The 22399-nt window shown below is 36.9% G+C and overlaps 1 protein-coding gene across 1 annotated transcript in view; it reads right to left on the bottom strand.

The window, feature by feature from the left end:
• Positions 1–22399, bottom strand: part of LOC104278637 (histone deacetylase 5-like) — a 107585-nt gene that overhangs the window by 42523 nt on the left and 42663 nt on the right. The window contains exon 6 of the mRNA XM_009875664.1: positions 13364–13482. Coding sequence (XP_009873966.1) covers positions 13364–13482 — 119 coding nt within the window. The remainder of the gene's footprint in view (positions 1–13363; positions 13483–22399) is intronic.

Raw genomic sequence — 22399 nt, forward strand, 5'->3', positions numbered from 1 at the left:
TTTATTAAAATAATAAATAAAACCAGGTATCAGGCAAGGGCAGCATTATCTAATGGACTAAATTAGGTAGGTGACTCACAATGACAAGAAGGACTGGTGATTTTGAAGAAAAAAAGTAGGTTTCTCAAGACATAATGTTTGACATCTGATTTATGATATTCTCATTGTCAGTAGTTAGCCAAAGCCAAAAGACTCTTATTGTCTTTCTGATGAAATATTAGAACAGTGATGATTATTTACTCAATTAAATACATTCTCTCAGTTTCTGCTTGAAGAACACGTCCTACCTTGGAATATTAGATATTTCCCACTTTCTCTCTTAAAAATACTGGGCTTAGGTGTGAGAAGTTCTGATGGTCAGTGTGTGCCATGCTAGAGCTGGAGTAATGTGGTTATGCTCTAAATATCCTTTTTGTCTTATAAGATGGCCAGTTTGATTAAAATCAGTTACAAAATTTTCCTCGAATTTAATGAAATACAATAAAAGATCAGACCAATCATCTAGAAGTATTTTTGAAATTCCTGGTAGATGCAAACGTTTCAGATCTACTACTTTTTTCCATATCCCTTAAAGACCTTGGCTTAGTAATTGTGTTCAACTCTTGCGACCTTGATGTTTTTCCTCAAAAGGCATGCTGGGAAATTCCCAGACATGTGGACTCTGTGTGGGAATGTATACACCCAAAAAGGGTCATATGCACTGTCTTCACGTATATTCAGGAAAGCTACAGTTGATGCAGTTGACACCACTACAAAAACAAAGTTTTGTTCACGAGGTCATATCAAGATGACAACTTTTGTGATAACTCCTTCGATGTAGCATATTTGCTGATTGAATTACGAGTTTTTTTTCTGGGGCTTGATGAAGGCTTAAGATGGTTTCTTACTCAAGTGTTCGGGTGAATGGAAAACCACTTTTAGAATCATAGAATCACAGAATGGCCTAGGCTGGAAGGGAATTTAGAGATCATCTAGTCCACCCTCCCTGTTTTGGGCGGGGATGCCACCTCTCGACTAGACCAGGCAACACATGGGGACCGAGCAGGAATCAAACCCGCGGCCTTGGTGTTGACCCTTATTGCCAGCACCGCGCTCAAACCTGTTTATACTGGCTTCTGTGGTTTCAGAAATACTAAGTTCCACTTTATGACTTTTACTAAGATGCTTTGAACCATTAGAGATAAACATGTAACTGGAAGTTTTTAAGGCCAGGCTGGATGGGGCTCTGAGCAGCCTGATCTAGTGGGGGATGTCCCTGCCCATGGCAGGGCGGTTGGAACTAGATGATCTTTAAGGTCCCTTCCAACCCTGACAATTCTATGATTCTATTATTCTGTTTTAAAGCTGATCACACAAAATTTCTTGAGATTCCTGGTAAATTTGGTAGTACATATAGCAGTTGTATTCAAACATTACTTTACTGCAAAGCTGTTCTTCCAATGCAGGAACCATAGAAGATGCTTCCTGTATTTGGAAGGAACTATAACTTTCAGCTGAAAATGAAGGATTTCTTTTTATTTTTTCCATTGTTTTTGTAGAAATTACATATTTTAAACAGAAATATAGTAATGTCCTTTGTCTTTAGTTTATAAAAGAAGGAAATTAAAATGAACATTTTCAAAATAGAATATATTTGTGAAAATATAGATTTTTTTAGAATGATATTTATACATGTCACTTTTCAAATGGATAATTTTTATTGGCAGCATAAAAATACTACGCAAAAATATTCTAAGTTATTTTTTGCAAACTTGAACGTTGATTAACAGGAAAAAAAAGTTGCATAGAAACATATGCAGTATGCCTGAACTGCAAACACAAAAGAAAACATAAATTATGTGGCAATAACATGTGAGTGATCTTCTTTCCATACAACACAACCACTGAATTCATGTACAATATTAAGTAAACACATTAGGAAAATAAAGCTAGCACATTTAAAACTCAGACATTTTATTGAAATTCTACTGAAATGGAATAGCTTTGTTTTACTTTGCTTTCAAAAATAGCTAATCCATTTTAAGTTTATTTAGAAACCGACCCTCACAACCCAACTGCATCAAAACGGATGCAATGCCAGATACTGAAAAGTTTTTGGTGAGCATATTGCTAGACAGCATCTCTTTTTTACAGAGAAGAATCTAAGGAAGAAGGATAAGACTGGAGATCAAAGGAAACAAGTACTTAATTCCTGCTAACATTTAGTATCATAAACAAAAACCAGGAAGCAACTAACTTTTGATTAACTAGCTATATTTTGTTATTCTGGATACATATTTATTTTTAGATTCTTCTTCCAAGTAAGATCTTCCAGGATCTGTCCCTTGGTCCATTTTAGTGTCTATGAATCATAATCAATGAGGAGAAAAGAAGGAACCTCAAGTAAATAAATTATTCCTAAAGGCATTTCAAATGGATTTATTTTACAGCAGAACTACTCCTTTTTCTTTCCAATTTAGTTCTATAAAATGTCAGGAAGTATTTAAATAGCAGCTTTCTCATGTGAATATGCTTTTGAAGAGTTTTTAGCATGTGTTTCTACACCATATTAATACTTACAATGCAAGGTCTCTCCCTGTAAACATTACTTATTTTAGGAAATCTTAATCAGGTTGGTGCAGTGGTCTCAATCAAGGGGACTGCTCAAAGTGAGTAAAACCTTGTGGAATTAGGACCTACCTTCTTGCATTTCCAGTAATTTTACAGCAATTAGTTGTTATAAGCAAGAAAAATTTCCTTAAAAAAACCCCACCACTACCACCCCAAACAACAAAGGTAATTAAAATGCTGAAAAAAGGTAGGGAATTTTTCTGTTTTTTAAATAAAAATGTGGCAGTGTTGGCATCTCACAGTGTTGTATTGCATTAAAGCTATTATAATCAGGAGATTACAATGGAATCTCAGCGTTCAGTTGATAAAGAAATAGCCACAGGGAAAAGCTTAAAATAGGAATTGTGTCCTCAGAGCTCCCCAATAACAAAAACAATTGGGTAGAATTTTAACAACTCTTACAATATTTTTGAGGTCTGAAGCAGTGATTTTTAACTTCTAGAACTGGTAGTATTGATATTCTATTAGAACAATTAACTGACGTGCAAGCATCCTACGTGGTGTTGCATATGCGACTTGAAACTACTGCCATGAATTGGTATTTTGAGTTTAAGCACGCATTTCTCTCTACCCAGAAATAATTAACATACCTGTTACAAGTTCTGTTTTAATAATATTTTTTCTTTGAGTTAATAATGTCTCGAGCTTAATTATTTAAATTCTATCTTGTATGTTTGCCTGGGTAAAAAAACAACAACACAACAGCAGCTAAGAATTGCTTGGGATCAAAGCTAAAAATACCAAGAAAATCTCTTCAGGTCAGTGAAGAATTGCTGGTGCTGATACAAGTCAGACCTGAAGTGTACTTGATACTGGGATAGTGTGAAAAAGATGACTTTGCAGACCAAGAAAACAGATGGCCCCTTATCACCCCATGGGGCTAAACACACAAGAGCAAACTTCAGAGACGCCTTACCTTTACCTTGTCTGTCCCTATCAGGAGAGACTGTTATATTAAGGGTTATTGCCTCTCTAGCCCTCTCTGTGATCAGCTTTTGAAGTCCATGGCCAAGAGGCCAGTGTGAGAATATCACCCCAGATAAGAGGTGTTTGCTCTGTGAAATATTCAGGAGAGGAAGCCGCGGACCCCATGATAGTTCAGCAGGGAACCACAAACTCCAGCTAATATCTTCTAATCCCCTGTTGGTTTGAGAACTACCCACCATAAAAAGCATAACTGGCTGTTTATTTGCACAGGCAAGAGATAACATCTTAAAGTTACAGTCTGCCTTAAGTAGTAGGGATGTGAAGCCCAAAGAAATGAACTATCCAAGCTCGTAATCAAAATTGCGTGTGCTCCCTTCTTCTCTGCCTAATGAGATGTAAACATTTTGGCTGGTGTCTCTTTTGAAAGATATTAATCAAATATATTGGTTAGAAATCACAAAGGATAGTCCGGTCTGCAAATTACATGTCTTCTTTTATAGCATTCTGAAGCTGTGAACAATATGTTAAAAATTTTCCCATGGCGCAACCAAGTAAATACTTGTGGCACATTTCTATTTATTACAGAGAATAGTTAAATTCTAAGACATAAATCATGCTCTTCTACTAAAGGCTTTACAAATTCCCAAAGACAAGCCTAATTCCCAATGCAACGATGCTATAAAAGATCAGACACTTTGTTATGGAGAAATCCACATTTGGAGATGTCTTTCAACAATTTTCTCTCAGGACCCAATCCTGTGAAAGGCACATGCAAGCTGCTGAACACTGTGTCAAGCTCCATTAGTTTCAAAATGGCCCTAAAAACTTATATTTAATTTGCTCTATTTAAATTAATCTGACAAGATTAATACTGCCTAAGCAAAAAAGTTCTTTTTCCTTTTCTTTCTGCTACTAAATGACAGCCTTTTGGTTTCAATAACGAAAAAGATTTCATAAGTTTAAATTACAAAGCTGAGAGAAGATGCCACCATTTTTACTTTTTTTGCACCCCTCACATCAGCTATCGTCATTAGCTAATGTCACTACTGTAGCATGAAAGAAAAAATAACAAGAGGTAGGTGAAGAGATAAGGGAAGATGGCTGAAAAGGGAAAATAATTCTTAATGGTTCTGTAGATCCTCTTTTTTCTCATTGTAATCTATCCTCTGCCCTGTCCCCAGCAACTGCCGTAAATCAAGGACCTGGCACCTGATGCATTCTGCAGATGGATCGGCACTGTATATCTGGAACGGAGTATACAGGTGGTTTTTCACTTGTACGAGCTGGTTAACTAGACAGCAGACAGATCTTCTGTTTGTGGGGCAGGAGAGGGAGTGGAAAATGGAAATCTCTCCTGGCTGATTTACAGAAAGAAAGGCTAAGTGAAAGAGCAGGTCAAATCAGTGCTTATTTATTAATATTTCTAATTGCTTTCACTTCCTGCTTGGATAGACCCTTTCTGGAAGGCACACCAGTGAGCCAGTCAGTCATCAAAAACACTGCACTGGAACAAAATACGTGCTAAGATTTCCAAATCCTTCAGATGTGTTTAAGATGCATATTCAGTTAGATGTGAGTGCCCCAAAGTCTGAAGATGAGGATTTCCCTGGTCTCAGTAAATTAAGGCGAATTGTTCACTGATTTGTTTCTCTTGGTTGAAAACCATAGTCCAAGCCATTGACACATGCTTACTTGGCAGCACGTGAAGGCAGATTCCTCAAGCCAACATTAGACTTGCACATTCATGTTTTTTTCTGTATTTCTCCAAGTATTAGTCCTCTCTTTAAATGGAATGTTAAAAAAAAAAGAAAGGAGGAGGAGATTTATTTCCCTTATTTCCTTGTACCTTCACCTTTGCCTTTTACTATGGTATGTCCTAGAGAGTATGCTGATTTTACGCCCTGAATTCCAGTTTCAGGAGCCAATAGCTACGTTCCTCATAGAACATGATTTCTGGAATTCTTTACATTTCATATTCATAAATGTAAATATCAACAATGTACCAGATCATGCAGCCAGTGGCAAACAATTCACTGATATTTACAGGGCAAGAGTGATAACTGTGCCCAAGCCATAGGAGATGCTACATCAATCACTGTTGTGGGGTGGGAGGAAAAAGAAATCAAAACGCTTTCCTTCTTCCAATAAATCCTATGACAATACTCAAGTCTGAAGTCACTAATGAACTTGTCATTTATTTTGATGCCTTTTGTATTGTACCAAGCAACCATTCAATTAGTATTCAAGAAATCACCCTAGAGAAAACTTGAACTTTGCCTTCCAAAGTGAACTACTGGAAGCAAAGTCTTGATGTTGTTTTCTTGCTGCCATCACTGGGTACCCTGTAGTTTCCAAGAGACAAAAGGAACAAAAGGACAATTTCTGAAATTAATCGGGAGACTTCCCTGTGAAGAACTATATGAAGGATCACGGCTTCACCCTACCACCCATGCTTCTAGCTCCGAGTCAAAAGCTCAAGATCTGTTCTGCTGGATAACCATCTTATCACCTTCAGTACTGCAAAGATAACCTAATTATGTTAAACAAAATCAAACCTCTCAGAAGAATTCACACAAGAAAGCAGCTGTGGCAAATGAGTTAATTTAACAGCTTTCCGCTACCAAAAGGTATCCGACTCCATTCCTCCCTTTCAATACTGCTCCTGCCCCCTTCCACTGGCTGTGGCACACAGTGGCCCCTCCAAAATCTGACTCAGCTTCAGAGCTCAACAGAAATCTCTCCACTTATTCGGTTGATTAAGTTTTCTGATGAGTTGGTGAGTTAGTGGTGCATGTGTTTCCAGAGAGATCTGACAAGAACCAGAGGCAATGTAGGGTAAGAAATGGACAATTCAGAAGGAGAAGGAGCATGTAACCACCCTTTTCTACTGCAATGACCGGTTGGAGCAGCTCACACCCTCTACTGGAACAGCACTTTGAAGCAGTTAGGGCTGGGCTTTCCAACATCATACCTTCTTGTGCTGATAGTCTAGACAAAAAGACTTTCTTCCTTGCAAAGAGATTAGACATGGCTTCATAAAAGACTGCAATGCTAGTTTTGGACTTGAATTGTGTTTAAACAGCTCCCAAGTCAAAATTACTATTCTGTTTAATCAGCTGTCAAGTTGCATGCACTCTTTTTGTCTGCCTTCCTTTAACATTTACATATTACACTATCCCCAGTAGTCCCTGTCAGGCCTTTTTTTCAGAGTTGAGCATCAGGGAAGTCTTTCAGACAATCAAAAGAAAGTGTAGCCCATCCCCAAAGACATTACAATCACTCTACCCGAAAGAGCTCACAGTTAGTCCAAGTTGCTGTCCAATAGATAGTTACAATTCTTTTGGAGGGCTCCTTTAGAAAATAAGTGCTTCCAGGAAATTAAAAAAACCCTACCACATACATAATTTGCAGCCCCTGAAATACTTAGAATAGTCACATAGAATATTTTAGAAAATGAGGCCGGCACATAGAAAACCTTTTCTCTGAAACATAGAATCATAGAATGGCCTAGGCTGGAAGGGACCTTAGAGATGATTTTAATCCAGCCTCCCTGTCGCCAGGGGCGCTACCTCTTGACTAGATCAGGTAACACGTGGGGACCTAATGGGAATTGAATCTGCGACCTTGGCGGTGTTAGCACCGCGCTTAACTGGTTGAGCTAACGTCTGAAGTATGAGGCTTAGTACCAGCTCAGCTGTACATTTAAGTTCAGTGATATGCAGTTCTAGCATCTTCCCTTTGTTCTGTTTCTAACATACATATATACACAACATATAGTGGGAAACTGAAAATAATTTCAAGATACAGTAAGACAATCATAAAGATTCAAGAAAAGAAAACACTGGTCATTGAAGAGAAATTTCATTAAGTGACTTTTGGCATGAAGCCTCTAATGTCTAGAGTGTGTTATGCCATACCTATTTGTAAGGACAAGTCATCTATTTACAAGCCTCATTTAAAGCCTTCTAGTGATGGCAAATACACCATGCTAGATAATTTGTTTCAGTGACCATTTGTCTCATTATTAAAACTGTGCACACTACTTCTGAATTTGCTTTTCTCCAGATTCTAGATTTTTCTTTTTATAAAATTGTATGTTTCTTGTTATTAAAAATCATTGCTTCCTGTGGGAGGTTGGAACTGCATTGTGAAGGGCAAGGCATACACCAACAGGACAGGCACCCAAGTTCAACCTGGTTCCTCTTACTTGCATTCTGAGCAGTACCAGTTCCAGCCGTGAGAAGAGATTCTCAAAGGAGAACCTGCAGGCTACATGTAAGTCAGCAGCCCTTTTTCACCATTAGTTTCTACCACTTAGGCTGACATATCCTTTGGAAATAAAACTGTTTAGAGCATTAATTGTCTCCTTTGCTGCGTTTAACCAGACCAATTGTGCACTGCTACTGAAGTCCTCTAAGCCCCACCCGCTGAGGGCTTGTCAGGAGGGAAATAGTTTCATAGTTTTACCAATTTTTTCATTAGTCCCATTTGAACTGAGTGTATCATAGCATAATGCAGCTTTTGATAAGTCAAGGGAGTTGTTGCAATTTTCTCAAATAAAAAGTTTACAAGTTGCAAACCAGCTTAGTTACAGTCAGTTATATTCTAGACACTGGATTAATCTTGCATGACAAACTTGGCATAATAGTAGACAGGTTTCCAGACTGACAAAATATATTTTTCTCTTTAAATGCCTGCAGTGGTATCTTTTCCTACTGCTAATTGCTGATCTTATTTTGCACTCTGGTGTCAAATAGGATCTTTGGAATACGAGAGTAAAACAACAGGAATACTCCAGTAAATCATCATAGCCCTTAACAAACACAGTGCTTCAGGAAGTTAAGTACCCTGAAAAAAAATCTTCATTCTTGCTTGACGCTTCTCTATTTGCTTTATTCTTTTTATGGAATAATCACCATTTAATTAGCAATTCTGTGCAATATTTACTTGAACAGTAAAGTGATCTCAGTGACTTTAATGCAAGCATTATTTTAAGGGCTCTTCTATAAAACAAAGAGAAAGTGCCTCACCTCAGGATAATGTCACAAGGAGAACTTCAGACAGCAGAACTAAATTTAAAAACAATGCTCTTACAGGATCTAACAACTTGAAAATTTATGATCAGCTCTGGCAGATCTTTTCTTAATCCTGTTCACTCTACAGAGTTCAAAATGGTGTGATAATATATTTTAGTAGAAGTTGTAAAAAATAGCTATAAAATAAAGCACAGAATATATCAGCTCCAACTTCAGTAGTTCCACCTAAGCATCATGGCCATAAGATGGAAGAGTAGAGTCATACTCTTTTGGCATCTACTTCCTATTTTAAATATAAAACTCCTTTATCTCCTTTATTTCTTCCCCTATTATTTTTCTTATACTTTACTGTCAATACAATTTTTACTACTCCAGTAAAAAAAGTGAATCTGATACAACTGTTTTTTATAATACAGAATATATTGTGCTGATATTTTATCTGTTACTTTACTGAAAAAAAATAATACATTTTCAGTAATAAAAAGGAAATATTATGCAGAGTAATTATTACTGACTAGCCTAAGGAACTGAGACGCGTTTGCCTCTTATCTGATTAAACTTTACAGTAAAATTAAAGAACCTTTGTAGTTCTTCATCTAAACAAAGTCATCCCAGTAACAGGTACTCTATGTAAGAGACCCTCGTCATTGCATCCACCTTCACCGCAGCTTGGGGAGCCAGTTTAACCGAGAAACATGGGCAGAGCTCTGCTGATACTGAAGATCAACTTGACAATACAAAAGATATTCCACTATTTCTGCTACTGAAGTTAATCTTGTGTCATACAAAAGGGACCACAGAAAGTAAAAGATAAGTTGCTTGAATATCCCTGACAATCTGAACCAGATCATGCCAGAAGTTAGAGAAACTTTTGAGTGGGCATTGTCACCTCTAACTGATGCAAGATCTTGGGCCAAGAGGACTACCAGAAAGGTTTAACATACCATGTGCCTTTTTTTTTGCTTTGCTTTTTGTTGTTAAACCTGGTGCAGTTATCATAGCCTAAAGATACAGGCAGGCAGAGTTTGTGATTAGAGATAATATCTTTATCAGAGAAAAAAGGTATATTTGGAAAATGAAATTACTTTTCAGACACAAAACTTTCTTTAGGAAGACCTTTTTCAGGACGTGGTTGAATGTTCAAAAGTATACCTACAGTTTCTAATTATGCTAAGTGGTCTTCAAAATGATCGTGTCCATAAAGTTTGCCTTTTCTTAGTAAGATATTAGGAACATCACAGTACCAAAGGCCTGAGGGCTTCTCAGCAGCAGAAAGTTCTGTCATATGCCACCAGTCATCTCAAGCCTTTGAAGCCCTTTTCTTAGAATATAAAATCCATCACGAAGTTTACGCATGTGGGTTGGATATACGTTTCAAGATGTTTATGTCTACTTAGGTATATGCTAGCACCTTTTGAAATGGTACCACTTCATTGAGAGAAGGGATTGGAACAAAGGATAAAAAGAGCTAACACAAAGCAAAATGTGCCTGTGAAATCCTCAAAGTTAGGTTGAAACAAATGTTTTACTTTATGGTCATTCTCAATTCTACACAAACCGTTTTGGGGCTAGGTATAAGTTAATTAACATTTGTTGGTTTAGTGAAAACTTTTCTCCTAAAAAAAATCAACAGAGGGACAAACCGCAAAGGCAGTTGGAGAAAAAGCTTTACTCAGGGAAAGTTATTTGAAAAGTGCAATAAGAAAGGAAAGATTCAAACTTCCTTCCTAATCCTTTTTAAGCACTATCTCCTTTTTTCAGTGGAAAACTACCATAAGTGAATTTGTTACTTAAAGAGACCAGCGATAGATAAATTAGGCAAGTGAGTCACCTCCTAGCTCTCCTATCGTCACTGATCTCAGTTGGCCTTCACCCATCCTACACCCTTCTAGAGGAGCTGAGGGTCACCTCACTGACATGCATATCACACCCTTGCATTTAAAATCAGTTGGAAAAATCTACACAACTATTTTGTTGCTGATGTGTTTGATTACTGGTCAGAAATGGCAGCTCAGTAAATCAGACTGTATGTTGATAGAGCAAAAACTTAAAATACTGGGTTAAAGCTAGTTACAATTTACACCTCTCCAACTATATAGATATAGTAGATCAATATTTTCTGTATGTAATTGCCTGCTATATGGTCACTCCAAGCCTGTAAGGAGGCCAATCTGTTATCTTCATCCTATGGTTTTTACTTTAAGACTTGGGAATGCTGATTTATTAATATTTTTTTTCTGTTTGACTGTACTCTGAAGGAAAGACATAAATAATACCGTATCAAGAATCTAGTGCCTCACTAACTCTCTTTAACAGCAAGGTTAGTAGCTAAGGACCCATCTTTTCTCTTTTGATTTCAGTTTCTTCCTGATTTATATAAGTAAAATTTTTATGGGGTCATGGAAATCAGAAAATTCAACGTATTCAACAAAGTACTAAAGATTTATAAGGAAAGAATATTTACAGGTTAAACTTTACTTTGCATTTACTTGTTTGGGGCATAATTTCTAATTGTTACAAGCTGATTATATTGAAAATTTGCATGAATATCTAGTTTTAGTCTTTATTATGAATATTTTTCCTTGGAATTTATTTTATTTAATAGACTTCATTTTTCTACATACCACATATAGTATGCTATGTTCTAAAATGGTATGGTAGAATGTGGAGAATTTTGTTCTGGGGAAATAATAAATTCCTTTGGCTCTGTGTGAAAGGTTTTATTCATCTCTCAGGTGCATGATCATTATCTGGGTCTATCTTGGATTTTCCCTTAATTTAAACAAGAGCCATCTACTGTAAATCAGCATTTTTTTTTTGCTTACAGAAACATGCAACTTGTAGATGTGTAGCCTCTTATATTTAAAAATATATTAAATTTTCAGTTTCTAAAAAAGTTAGGAACAGATAATTAATTAATTCATGAATGAAAGTTAACACCGATTCCAATATCAAGTAGATTGTTTTTCCGCTCAGGGTGAAATACAGTCTATCCCGAGAAAAAAAATACGAATCTTACTGTAATATCTAGTTAAGTTGCTGCTAGAATATCACGTGTGCCAAAGCATCTTACTTGAGCATCATGCACGCGTAAGCCACATGTAGCATGCATTCTCAGCTGCCATATACAGATAATTATACAATGCTTCTCAACAAAACATCTATTTTGTACTGGTTGGAAGTTTATCTCCCTACTACACAAGCTCATGGAATGATGCCTCTGACCAGGAACCATATTTATGGAAAAAATAGTGAGCAAAACTGTTACAAAGTTCTCGTTTGTGCACAACATTTTACTGATAATCATAATACACAGACAAGTGATACTCAAATGTGCATCCAGGCTGCCACATTTCTTTCCTCTCTAGTGCAACCACTGCACTAACCCAAAAAGCCGTGCTGGAACTCAACACGCCTTATGTGCAGTTGCAGGGCTGTTCCCTTTCCAAGCCAGTTGTGCATGACCACCTGTGTGAGTGTCTTTGGGCAGGCCCTTGCACTGCTCTCTGCATTCTCGTTTTCCACAGCACGCCACTGTGGATAGTCACCCTAGCTCTCCACCTACCATAGAATCATAGAATCCAAGAATGGCCCAAGCTGGAAGGGACCTTGGAGATCATTTTAATCCAGCCTCCCTGCCACCAGGGACGCCACCTCTTGACTACATCAGGCAACACATGGGAACCGAACGGGAATATCGTTTTTGCCCTCGGTATTCAGGGCAGCCTCTGCAGCATGCTGTTAAAATGGAAATAAAATATACGTGTCTCTTCCCTGCTCCTCCTGAGGTAAACACCAACTTCATTCTACTGACTTGTAACAAAAGGCAGAGGTCAGAAGGACACCAGCTCCTCTGAGGTGGAGTCCGTTTGTGCAATGTGTTAAACGTCGTTAGGTCTCATTAACTTCCCCAGACTTTTCCCAAGGCATTTGTTACAAACAGCAGAGAACTATTTAAGTGTTATTGTGGTATTTCTTGAGATATATTGAAGAAACGTATATACTGAAGAAAACCATTCGCAGTGTTGCATTAAGAAACTCGTTCACGTGGTCTCATGGAAAGTGACTCAGAGACGTTACAGTGCACATTACTGTACAGAGCGTTACTACATTATCCAGCCTTGCTTAACATCCCAGGCTCAGAATCAGTTTGGCCACAAGATCCCGTAAGATCTAGTGACTTGGGAGTGCTACACAGGAGACACCTCAGACAGACCTGTCTTTCAGAGAGTATTAAAACTCTGCCACGAGCACACATTTTGGAGGACTGAAATGGACATGCAAACACTGAGATCCAACAGAGCAGTCCTTTAGAAAACCTTGGCCTTCATGAGCACTGATGTAATTCAGGATTGATGCCATTCAGCTGAAAAGATTACAACAACAAAACAGCAATATGAGATTGGATTCAGTCCTCTAAAGTCTAAAATCTCCAAGATATATTCACAGAGAAATAACTTACTCCAGCATCTGGAAAACGGGCCCTGTTGAAAAGCATGAAACCTCTAAAATGTTATTTGAATGACAGAAGAGTAATACTGTAAAAAGCCAAGACAAAAATGCCAAGAAGAACAGAAAGGCATGAGCCAGAAATGCCAACATGTTCATTTCTACCCCGCCAAAGAGCTGGGTGAGACTCACAGCGCCATGTGCATCTCTGGGTATTAACTGATGGACTGTCCCTGCCCTCAGTCACAGGAGTGTCACCTCACAAAATATAAATACTTTCTTAAGGTTCCCAACCACAAAAAATACCGACTCAGAAACACACACCTTATGACGATACCTACATTTAGCTGTGACTTTGTACCCGCCCAGTGGAGGGTCGTGGCCTTCCACGGCATCGAATCCTGCTGACACCAGGACAATCTCTGGATCAAACTCATGGGCAGCTGGCATAATCACAGTCCTGCAGAGTGAAAAAAAAAGGCAACCTGTTAAAAATTAAAAGAACTTCTTTTCTTCATGATATAAATTGCCACAATCTCAAAATCCACGAGATATTTTCTTTTAATTAACTCAATCTTCACGGTAGCTGCCCAAAACCAAACAAAATCCAAGTCTTTAATTAATTTCTTTCTATAGTCACTCTTTTTTCTTTTCTACAACTGAGAAAAAAAAATAACGCAGGTACATGTGAAAGCCTCTAATATTACACACACATCTGTGCCTGTTTTATCCTGCTGCCTATAAAAAGCTGCCTCTTCCAGGGAAGTGACTAATGGTTTACAGAGAGCACTCAAAGCCTGGACTGCTCCAGTTAGTGCGAACTTGGTGTAAATTTGAACTATAAATTTCTTTTGGGAAAATGTTTGCTTTCCAAACTTTTTTTTCCTTCTTCTTCTTCTTCTTCTTAACATTTTTAAAAGTTTGTCGAGGTGGGGGGTGACTCTAGCAAAGGAAAAACATGAAATTCCCTTAATCAAATCCAGACTATGTTGTTAAGCCTTTCCAAGGTCAAGCATAACAGGAATGTGACAACCACAAACTAGTGACAGCAACCCCTGCTGGTGTCAGGAAGATAATTCAGCCCTTCACAGTCACAAAGATCCCGCTTTTTTAACCCCTTCCTCAACGAACTTCCATGGGGATATTTTGTCGCTTTGATTTCGCCCTTCGCCAGACTCAAAGGATTAAAGATGCGTCGAAGGGGAAGATAAAGCCTTGCATTCTGCATTCGCAGATGCCTTCTTTCAGGCTGATTTTCCAGAGGGAAGGCGTCAAGATGGCTTTAATGTTAGGGCAACAAATGCTGAGCCTGTGTTACCTGCACTAGTTCAGGGGGGGCATCACTAACATTAAAAGATAAATGCATAAATGAGTGTTCTATTCCAAGGAAATCCTAGTTGGTCTACAATGGTGCAAATCTGAACATCAGTTTTGCATATGTGTAATACAACCTGCTGTAGTTCAACATTCATTTATTAATTTATTATTTAATCAACCTAGGCCAAGGATCTCATGGTTTTGTTGAAACATTAAGGTTTTCTGTGGGGAAAATAAACATCGTAGTAAAATTTTAACAACTCTTCAGGTTTTTCTGTAATTTAGTTTTTGATCTGCGTTTTATAAAATTGATTTTGTTCTGATTTCCTTAAAGGTAATTTTAATATTAGCAAAACATTCTTTTTTCTTGTTAGTCAGAGAAAAGGAGAATTCAGACTAAGTAAAAAAATCTCTGACAAGGCATACAACATTTCAACTAAAGTCATTTTAAATTAGAAAAAAATAAATAGAATTAAAATTCATTATCCTGGCAATTTCACTGAAATTGCACCATGAATGTCTGCATACATGGTGATATAATTTCAAAATACTAATTTTTTTTACATGTCATTAGTAGGCCTCTGCTTAAGTATGGATTCCAGTATTGAGCATTGCAAATTGAGAAGGATCTAGACTAATTTGAGAGAAAAAAAAAGGAAATTTAAAAATTCTAAAAAAATGTGACCTAAGTGGATAAAATGCTAGAATTATAATTAGTTGATTCACATGATAACATGAGAGTAAACATTAAAGTCCATGAATACGTAAGTGCATGTTGCAAGAGGAAAGATATAATCTGTTCTGCATTTCCAATGTGGATAGGACATGGAGTAGCTGCAGCAGGAAAACTATAGTTCAGACACTGGAAAAAGCTTTTTAATAGCAAGGATAGATAGTAATTTAAATAAAATATTTAAGAAAATTGAACAGCCTTCATCTCTTTAAGTTTTTTGTAATAGCTAAAATAAATATTCATCAAGCTTGCTGCGAGTTCAAGCTGACATGCCCTTGAGGCAGGAGATTACACTACTTCTCTTCTAGGTCTTTTTCCTATAATTCCACGGTGTTTAACTATATAACACACAAAGTAAACATATGAATAATTACATGAGACATTACAATGGCTGAATGTCTTTGCAGGCTAATCTCCACAAAGTTAGGGAACAATATTAGGAACAAAGATCTCCTACACAACCACACCTTATCTTTCTCACGTACATACCTTCTGATACTCTAATTATAAGTTCATTGTCTGAAGCAACACATACTTCCCAAACATCCCCACGTCTGTAACACATGTGGCACGGATCCCAATTAGTGACGAGGACTGTGGCTGATACTCAGTCTTGATCTGTCCCCATGGCACCATATATCTTACACACTGAAAGAAGGAGGGATTCTACAGAGAACCCTCCCTATCTGCAGCCACTTCAGCTTTTGCCCTCCTCCTCTCCATTCGCATTTCCTTAAATTCAAGTCGGGCTCTGTTTTTTATTTCTTCATGTCAAATAAAGTGGCAACACCATGGAGTACAGCATAGACAATGCTCAGGAGCTAGAGGATGAAATATGTTCAGTGCAGACAGAAGCTCTGAAAAACTCAAGTTGCTAAGCACTAACAAACCTAACCAGGCTAACACAGAATGAGGCTTCTGAGAGGTTTATAATTTGGAACATTGGGAAAATCCACCACACTTCTACCACATTTCAAGACCTTGCTCAAAAGCGTAAAGATGTCAGCACATTTTCTTATAACTTGGGCAAAACAATGCATTTGACCCTTAATCTCATTCTTAGAAGCAGCAAAAATTGTTTAGTCACAGTTTCTTCAAAATTTTTTGTCAAATAAATATGTCTGACATGAAAACTGTCAGGCACACTGGGTAACATTAGTAAAATTATTAAATACTGAAAGCAAGATCTTTCAACACAAAGCACCAGGAATAGCTATTAACACCATATTTAATAGTACTGAACAGGAAATAGTAGCATATTCATAAATCTCTACAGAAATGATATATAGGAATCTCAGCTAAAGGAAGAAGAAGGCTATAAGCGTAATACCGGGAGGTAGCATTTAGGATTCACAATTCTGTTACTGCTTTTGGTATTATCTGAATTCACATGACAAAAATAAGACCTAAGAGGGATTTTATGAAAGAAATACTTTTTTCTTTTAAAAACTTTTTTCTTTTAAAAACATACACAGTGTCTGTCAAATTTCACCACAAGAATAGCATCCTTCTTTTGCTATAACAGTCACAAAATTCTGACAGAACTTCGCTGCTGCTACTCCCCACACTGCATACCAGAAAAGCTAACCTATGTCCTCACAGGACCCGTGTCATTGCTCATTTCTCTTTCATCCTCCATAATATTGAAGGACTTGGAATGTCAGAGCTCATCCATCTTACACTTTTCTTGATTTAATACTGAACAGAAACTCTAAGGAACTATCTTTAAAAAAGACATTAGGTAAAATGTAATATATTTACTAGGATAGCAAGCTTGACTTCTCTCTAAAATACCTCAGGGCATTTGTGGTCCTTTAGTAGCAGTCAAGACTATTATTTAGTCTTTCAATAAGTGACAGCCTCAAGTCTCTCAATTGCAGAGAGAACCATATAGACATCTAGCTCCTGAATCTCTAATCCAATATTCCTCTACATTAACCAACAGACATTTAAATTTGCTCCTCTTTTGAACTATACTATGAGATTTCTGCTCAGAGAAGACCAGTTCAATGTCTGGAAAACACCATAGCATTTTGTTTTGGACTTTGGATAGGTAGGACCTCTCTACCTTTTGTCTTGCCTTGACAGGAACTCCGTTGTGGCATAAAATACACGTGTCAATTCCTCCACAAAAGTAACAGATACTTACCTATCTTATGAAGTGTTATAAGGAATCATATATACACTTTTTAAAATATGGACTAAAATTCACAAGGACTAATGAAACCTTTTGGCATTTGCCACGTCTCAGGCTTCAGCACCTTCATTATCCCTGAATAACTGTCTTCAGAAAAATGTTTTGAGGTTGGCAGCTGTAAAGAAAACCTACACAAGGCACTAGATTCCATCCCCTTTATTTTTACCTAAAGCAATGTGAAGCGCACTTGTCACTCATAAACACGCTTCTCCTGCCTCAGGAGAGTGAGGATGGTTGGACAGGCAGGTACATCTCCTGACCCTTCACTGTCTGGGGTACAGAGAATCATCACACCCTGTATCTTGCTCCTTTCTCATCTCGTCTACACTCTGGAGGGCACAGCAAGGTCTAAGAAAGAGAAATAATCCATTAACTGCTTCCTCAGAAGCTCCATAACAACAGCACTTCCTTTCTCTATCACGTAAGAATAGAATCTTCTGAATCAGAAACAGAAAATATGCTCTTTTTTAAAAGCAGATGACTAGCATTGGTCATACGATAACAGAAATTCATGTTAACCTTCCCAAATTCCTCAGGCCAGCCCTATGCTCAGAAGTCAGGCTGCAGCTGGCAGGATTTGTTACGGTGCGAAGGGTCAAAAGTCTGCTCATCAGAAATCCTTTGCAAGGGTGCACTCAGACCTAGGTAGGAACAGTTATTATCTTACCCTCAGCAGGAGTAAAAAATATGATTTAGTCAGCAGACCAGTACAGACTGGGGACTGGCAGGCCATCAGCTTTCTGCTTGAAGCCAGATGGGCTGCAGGGGTTATCAGCAAACAGAGGTTAACATTAGGACCCTCCTCTGACGGAATGACTAGTTTCTGTCAGAGGTGAAGTGAATTTTATTCTTGCATTATGACTCACACTCTCCTCTACTACCTTCTCCAAAGAAAATAAAATACATAAAAGGGATATTTATTTTCTGTGATCCTGAATCGTATAGAAGCATAAATATTTGGTACACTGTATTCACCTAACGATGACAGCAGAGTTACAGCGGCATCTCGCCTGACTGACTGTTTCTTTCTTTTCTCTCACATTTTCATTAATAAACATGTCAAAGCCTGAAAGCTTGAGCAGCTGGATCACAGGAGTTATTTATCCGTGCTAAACCTTGCAGTTACAATGAAACTGTGTCCTCCAGCCCAGAGCAGCGAAGTTCCTCATTTACATCTGATGGTAATGGGAACAGACCATGTGTCTGGGAAGCTGAAAAGATTTTGTCCCACTAAGGAGATTTCCCCAGAGAATTAATATGTTCCATTTGGATATGCTGCTGTCTGCAGAGAAGCCAAGGGATGGCTTCCAGTTGGGTGCAGTCCTAGAGAAAACATCAGGCATGTGATCTCCCCCTCCCCACCAATCTGAACATCAGATGCAAGACATGAAAGAGATTCTACCAAGGGACTCTGTTCCTTTTATTCTTCTATTCTATTTTTGTACATTTAAAGCACATGGTTAGGATGCTCCCGAACATTTGTTCTCCCAGAAGAGATTGCGGAGAGGTATCCAACCCCGAAATGACTCTGCAAGTACCATCACACAGAGCTGGAAATCTCCAAAGAAAGTTAAGCTGATGCAAATAGCTACAATTCTTTTGCTGTGTTGGTAATTTAAAAAGGAAACGAGCAGGAATACCAGCCCAGGACAGTAATTTATGTAACCAAGAAAAAATAATCCACACTGTTCTAAAACTGGGGATTGGAATGGCTTAGTAACATAAATTATTTGCTCTTGCCCTAAAATCCTCCAGTGTTTTCATCCAGTGATCTCAGAGTACTTTCAGAACATTAATAAATGGAAAGGCTCATATCTTCAGCTGGTATAAATCAGTATAGCTGTTTCTGATTGCATAGTTCTCTAAGGCAAGCGTTTCTTCTACCCACTTCACAGATGAATCAGCTAAAACTAAAAGCTAGTAAAAGACTTGAATAAATTACTTAGTTGTCCCTGGAAAAACCTTGAAAGAAAATGCAGAAGACTAAGTCCAGTACTTCAACTGGTAGAAAACACTATAAAAACACTGTTATTTATTCAATTATACTAGACTTGTATTTTGCAAGAAATATATATACAATACATTAGTGCTATTAGAGGAGAGTTTTGCCACCAAATCGAGACCCAGAGTGTTGTTTGAAAGAATGTAAGTCTGCCTACAGTTTCTCAGTTTCACATCCTGCAAATAAAGTGTCGTTCCAAATAATCATTATGTTGTCCTCCCCTATGGTTACACAAGTTTAAGTATGTTGTTGAATACACCCCAATACGAATAAAGTAGAAAGTATTTAAAAGATTGTCCTGATAGGTATGTAGAACCTGTGGTATCTGTTATTTTTATGTGTTGTTTGCACATGTTTTAATGTAACACAATATCAAGTAATGTCTATCCTCACAGAAGAGTACATAGCACTTTGGTGCAACTATCAGATTATTTTTTTTTCCTCCACGTTAATTAAACTTATACTAGTGTCTCTCACCAAAATTTTGGTTTACCTTCATGACATTTCTTTATGCTTGTTCTGCTGTCAGCTCAGTAAGGCCAAACCTGGGAACTTTCCCCCAAAATTCCATGCTGACTGTCTTCCAACCATCAGCTTTGTCCTGGACTTATCCTTCAAGGTATGCCTAAATTCTGCAGATTTTACTGTATTAGTTTCTAAGTTATATGCTTTATATAAGTCTTACCTTTATAGCCTTTATTTTTATATCTTTTCTTTTATCCTTAACAGTCTTCTTTTTATATCTTTAAATAATTTTATTTATTCTCTTTTTTTTTTCTTTAATAAGCACAGTCAATATTCTTGTCCTTACTTTTATTTTATAGTTACCTTATTTGCTTTCTGGAGATACAATAGATTTTTCTTTTATTCTTCAAGGGGTAAAAGGCACCATATCAATAAAAAGTCCTCCCTACTGTAAATCATGATCATTTCACTGGAATTTACACATCGTATTAAATCTAAGCACATGCCAAAGTGTTTAATGGGTCACAGTCTTCCATGGATGCACCCAAGTTAGTTATGTCAAACGTTATAATTGTATATTAGATCTAAGTGCCACTGAATGAAAAGTTTTAGAAGCACTAACAGCTTTGTTTTTTTGGGTTGGGGTTTTTTTTTTTGGCTTTTGAAGACATTTTCAGAGCCTAAGGCTATTATTTGTGGGTTCCTTTTAAAATGAATAATTATTCTGGCATCCTGCATGCAAGTTTCCTGAATTCTGTTACAGCTGAAATTGCAACATCTTAAGTACTCAAAAAGTATAAGAAATATTGACTACAATATCTGCTGATCCTTCCATTTTTATTATTATTTAGAAGGATGGTTTCAATGTAATTATAAGGGCTCTTCTACATTGGATCTACAGTCTGCCGCAGTCAGAGTCTCTGAACTAGCACAAAAAGAATCAAAATAAGTAGTTACCAAACAGGAAAAGTATGAGAAAAATATTACTTTGTGGTTTTCAGGATTCATTTAAAAATTAATAGCGCAGTCAAACAGCTTCTAGAAACACAATCAAATGCATATACGCATGTACAATGTACATCTGCATCCATATCTGGAACTGAGTAAAATTCGTATTTCAGGTGGTACTAGGTAAAAGGATTGGCTAAAAATTATAGTAAGTAATCTTGCTCAAAGCCTGTGAGCCTAAGTGCCTCTCAAATAATTTTACATTGAAAGCAGAGGTTATCAGGAAAGGACCAAAGACTTCTAGCTGTCCACTATGCAAATATAGAGTCTTCTATGGAAATATAGGCCAAGACAGCACATGCAATAGGAGGATATCTCCTTATAGAATCTTTTTACCCTGAAAAGTGACTAAGTAAAAAAATCTGCATTCTCTATTAAATGTTTCTCTGTCTTTTTAGAGTCTTATTTGTGGCATGATGAAAGTAAATTTTACTGTTTTTTTACCTTTTATTTATTTCTCAGATCTCAAATAAAGCTGGTTGGTACCATGCCATATTGTGCAACATAAATAAAACTTATTTACTAAGATCCAGCTGGTAGCTAAAGGATTGATGTGGCTTCCAAGAGCAATGCAACTGAAGATGATATATGAGAAGGAGGAAATAGAGGTTTAATTTGCAAAGATGGGGCTTAAAATAAAACACAGCATGCCTTAAAATAGTATCACTAACACTGAGAAAGTAAATTACAAGAAATATGAAATGCTACCATTTTAAGTCAATTCTAACATGTATGGGAAACAGTACTCACACATGCATATACACTGTCAAATTTTACCCTCAAGTGTTTTTTAAGATAGCAATTAGCTTTCATGTTCATATCAGAAAAATCAATTCAATGCCCATTTCTTGCTATTATTTATTTTATGGGGGGAAAAAAAAGTAAAAGTAAACGTTTAGAAGCTTTTCTGACATAAATATTTTAGTCACATTTGAGGGTACTTTAAGTTTTCTGTTTTAAAACTTGAAGAGCTGTGTAAAAAGATATTACATTTTTACCAAGACTGAATAACCTACTGTATTTTCTATAACAAAATATCAGTTTTGCCTTTCTACTAACTTCTTTAAAACGTATTTTATCATAAAAGTTAGTATACTTGACCTAAAATGTTAACATAATAAACCAATAATACTACTAAAACAGTTCACTACTCTCAGTAAATGTTAATACATAGTAATAAGATTGCTTCTAAGAAGACAAAAGTAAGTGTTGTAATATCAGAAATAGTTAAATAGAGAGGCAAACAAATTATGACAATGTGTTGCATTTATAGAGTTCACAAAATCAATGAAACCATCATATCCTTTCTGAGGAATTTCATATATCTATGAAAAAGTGTATTATTTCGAGCATATTCTACCTTTCAGTGTATTTTTAGAGTACCTGACACTTTTAAAATGACTTAACAATCTAAGAACAGTGTAAGGAGATAGTAGTATCTATTTTACTTATACTCCACAGGAATGTGTAATTGAAGAAACAAATGAAATGGTGGCATTTGGAATAAATTAAAAAGAGAAGAGGGCTCTGGAGTATGAAATTTGTCTCTAGGTTCAAAATCTACCCTCTTCCTCTGAAAAAAAAAACCACATGAAAACAACTCACAACTTTAGAAAAGCTTTCCAGTTTGTGTATATAGCAAGCAGCTTGACAAA

This window comes from Apaloderma vittatum, unplaced genomic scaffold (genome assembly GCF_000703405.1).
Source record: "Apaloderma vittatum isolate BGI_N311 unplaced genomic scaffold, ASM70340v1 scaffold21028, whole genome shotgun sequence".
NCBI lineage: Eukaryota > Metazoa > Chordata > Aves > Trogoniformes > Trogonidae > Apaloderma > Apaloderma vittatum.